This window comes from Ipomoea triloba, chromosome 13, assembly GCF_003576645.1.
Source record: "Ipomoea triloba cultivar NCNSP0323 chromosome 13, ASM357664v1".
Lineage (NCBI taxonomy): Eukaryota > Viridiplantae > Streptophyta > Magnoliopsida > Solanales > Convolvulaceae > Ipomoea > Ipomoea triloba.
The window spans coordinates 15,817,492-15,820,718 of record NC_044928.1 but is presented as its reverse complement, the minus strand read 5'-3'; the positions used below and the strand labels follow the sequence as shown (position 1 = coordinate 15,820,718).

The following is a 3,227-nucleotide window of genomic DNA, read 5'->3' as shown; positions in this document are numbered from 1 at the left end:
CTCACGACATAAGATTGAAAGATCCAAACCTTCTTCTTCGGAGCGGAAACGGACGTGGCCAAAACATATAAAGGGATATGACCTATGTTAGGTCCATAAGATACCACAGCTTTTGGTGTTCTATGATTCACCTCCGAATAATGAGTAGGTAGTTCGATCCTTTTTATTTTTATCTTCCTAGTAAACTTCTGGGGGGATGCGGAGCAATAGGTCGAATTACTATATAAAGAAGAGTTGTCAACTATAGGACTTCTTATTCGAGTAGGAATATTTCGGTTTTTCTCGTTCCTTCTATTCGATAAGAATAGGGATTTTAAATGATACAAATTCCTCTTCATTCTGTTGTGCTCAGCGAAAGAACTACCTAAGCATACTTTTTCGGATCCAAACTTCTTTGTTCTTTCTAAGTATTCTTCTTGCATAGCAGAACGCAACCGGAAATTTGGTGATTTGCCTATTCTTTTTCCGATATAGCTCCTTATTTCTTCACCGCGGGTTCTCGCATCATTTTCTTTAAAAGATATTATATCACCGTGGGAGAGTTTAAAATGAGTAATGTTTACCATTCCATTATTCACACAAATCCTTCGATGACTTATCGGCTGCCTTGCTTGAGGAATAGTTTCACAAAAATGGAGACGAACCGGAATAACGTCCGATCTTGTTTCTGGATTGAGGAGAAAAGGGATATATGAAGTTCGTTTTGTTCCTCTGTGCATCTCTGTGATGGGTAAATTTCCATAAAAAAGGGACAACTTTCGTGTAGTTTGTAATTGGATGTAACTGTTAAGATTTTTTCTCGAATAAATCTTTCTCTTAATAGATCTCTTCTTGTTCCTCAATCTTCCGAGAATACGGCGTTGTATTATTGTAAGTTTTCTGTTCCAAACATTTCCTGAAAGTAGACGACAAGTTTTAAATCTTAATGCAGGCATTTCATATCTCGTTGAATCATTCTTGATTCCACACCGGGGCTATGGGAATCGAACCCAACAATTCTTCCACGACCCCTATTCTCGAACGAACGACCTCCTTTCACTTCACACCAATTCCATCTCGATGAATGGAAGAGAACTTCTTTTTCTACTTACCATAGCCAATAGTAAGTTTATAAAGCGTGAACGTGAGAAGGGAGAAGAAAACTCTTAGAACTCGAAAGCACCTTATGTAGACTCTAGGCTACGATCTTTCGTCTCTTATGATCTTTCTAGTTAGAGAGAAAGATCACTCCTAAAAGCAGCCTTATCAACTATACGATACCACCGCATTTTCATCGATAAAAGATCTTATTAGCTTATGAACAAAGTCATTGATAGTCATATTAAATCACCCCTTCACTCTTCTCTTATCTAACGAAAAAGAGAAATCTCCTGTTAAAAAAAAGAAAGAACTGTTAACAGTTAAAACTCCGGATTATCACGTCATTCGTGTTGAAGGCGAAAGCTAGCAAGTAAGCTAGCCTATTAGCTATTCTAGCCTAGGATCGTTGTCGGGAAAGTTCAAACGACGTCCAAGCACCAAAAGGCGAGGTTCCGAGGACGTAACTAGAGTGAATGACCCACACAGCATCGATTGATTTCAGACATCATTCTACGGAATTTTCAGATCTTAAGATCAAGGGGCATAGCAATTCAATATAAATTAGAAGAGAATGATAAAGAGAATAGTCATTAGATCCGGACATAGCCATTAAAAAAAAACTCTCCTTACTGGAAGATCTTTCCTATGAAGGTGGGAATGACTAGCCAAGGAAAGATGTCCAATTCCATGTCTTAAGCATAGTGACATTTACCAATCCTTAAATCCGGTAATAATAAAGAGACAAAGCGTCTAAGGGAGTTTTCACTGTTCTCCTATAAATCTTCTTTGCATGAGATGAGACCCGGAATAGAGCCTTTTGAGGAAGGATCTTGGCAATGGGGAAAGAGAGAGATGTGGAAGCCTTTTCTCCTACATTGTCCTTATGTTCATAAAGCCCTTCCCCTTCCTCCTCCTGTTTAGAAAGATAGCAGCCATCCAGACTTATGGAGTAGATGCGAAGGTTCGGATCGAAGATCTTCGCGAGACACCGCCCCGGGCACCATAGCATGTCGGGAATAAGGGGGGACATACTTAACGTAACCACTCCCTTGGTTGGGGGCTGTGCCGCCCCTATCCTTTAAATTGATAGATTCCCTTTTATTATCACTGTTGGAAGATTTTTGAAGACGACTTGGTCAGGGCGGTTCACAATTTCTTTGCTTTGCTTATTCCAATACTGGGATTGGGTTGGCTTGGCCATTTTATTTATAAAAACCATTTTTTTAGGCCAGCGCGAAGGAACAAGCAACTTTCACTCCACTTTTTCCTTCACTAGGTAAGGGTCTCCGCCCTTGACCCAAGACCGCTAACACCGAATAAATCATGAAGTTCTACCCTTGCTATTGTTGTTGAAAATAGATATCACATTCCTGCCAGTCTTTCGGTACCAGCTCTTGTTCTTGATGTGGCTCTCTTTCGGAAGTTGCGGAAGAGAGTATAGATGCTCCGCTCCTGTTCTTTCTGCGGCAGTTGTGGATTCGCTATACTTAAAACTGAGTTTCCATAGCTTGAACAAGACAGGATTTCAAATAGATGGAAAAACAGGCCCTTGAAAGGTGTAAAAGTGAAATAGGGAGGGATTAGCAGCCGTTACGGTAGACTTGGATGAATCTCAATCCGAATGAGGGACCCGACGCCTATAAGAGGTGGATGCGTCTTTTCAAGATCCATCAGAAGCATGAGGAGAAGAAGTGAACCCGAATAGGTGGTCATTCATGCCGTCTTCACCTTCACTTGCCATGGTCAATGCTCAGCCTTGCCATATCCCACGCTCGTAGCAAAGACGTGAACAACAAAGGTCTATGCGAAATGGACCAAATCGGATATGATTGAATAACCGAACAGTTAGGCTACGTAACTTTACGCTGACTCCTCTTCCCCTTCGATACGTGCCTGCTACTGCAGCAGCTAGAGAGAATGGCCTAACACTAAAATAAAGTAGTACGGATTCGGACATGGGAGCATTAGGAAGATTCTTTCTAGCTTATATGATTCACCTTTGGAATCATGTGAGTCACTCCTTAAATAAGGTAGTTGGCTTACTTCCTTCTTAGAGGACAGGTAGTTAACTAATTGCTCTTCTTAGAGAGAAGGAGGTGCTTGAACACCCTATTCTCAAACAACTTATTCTAGCAGCGTATTCTCGG

General features: G+C 40.9%; 1 protein-coding gene across 1 annotated transcript in view; it reads right to left on the bottom strand.

Moving 5' to 3' along the window:
* Positions 1–3,227, bottom strand: part of LOC116001268 (ribosomal protein S4, mitochondrial-like) — a 38,188-nt gene that overhangs the window by 17,849 nt on the left and 17,112 nt on the right. The window contains exon 2 of the mRNA XM_031241153.1: positions 30–1,162. Within this exon, the coding sequence (XP_031097013.1) occupies positions 30–935 (906 nt within the window). The 5' untranslated portion in view covers positions 936–1,162. The remainder of the gene's footprint in view (positions 1–29; positions 1,163–3,227) is intronic.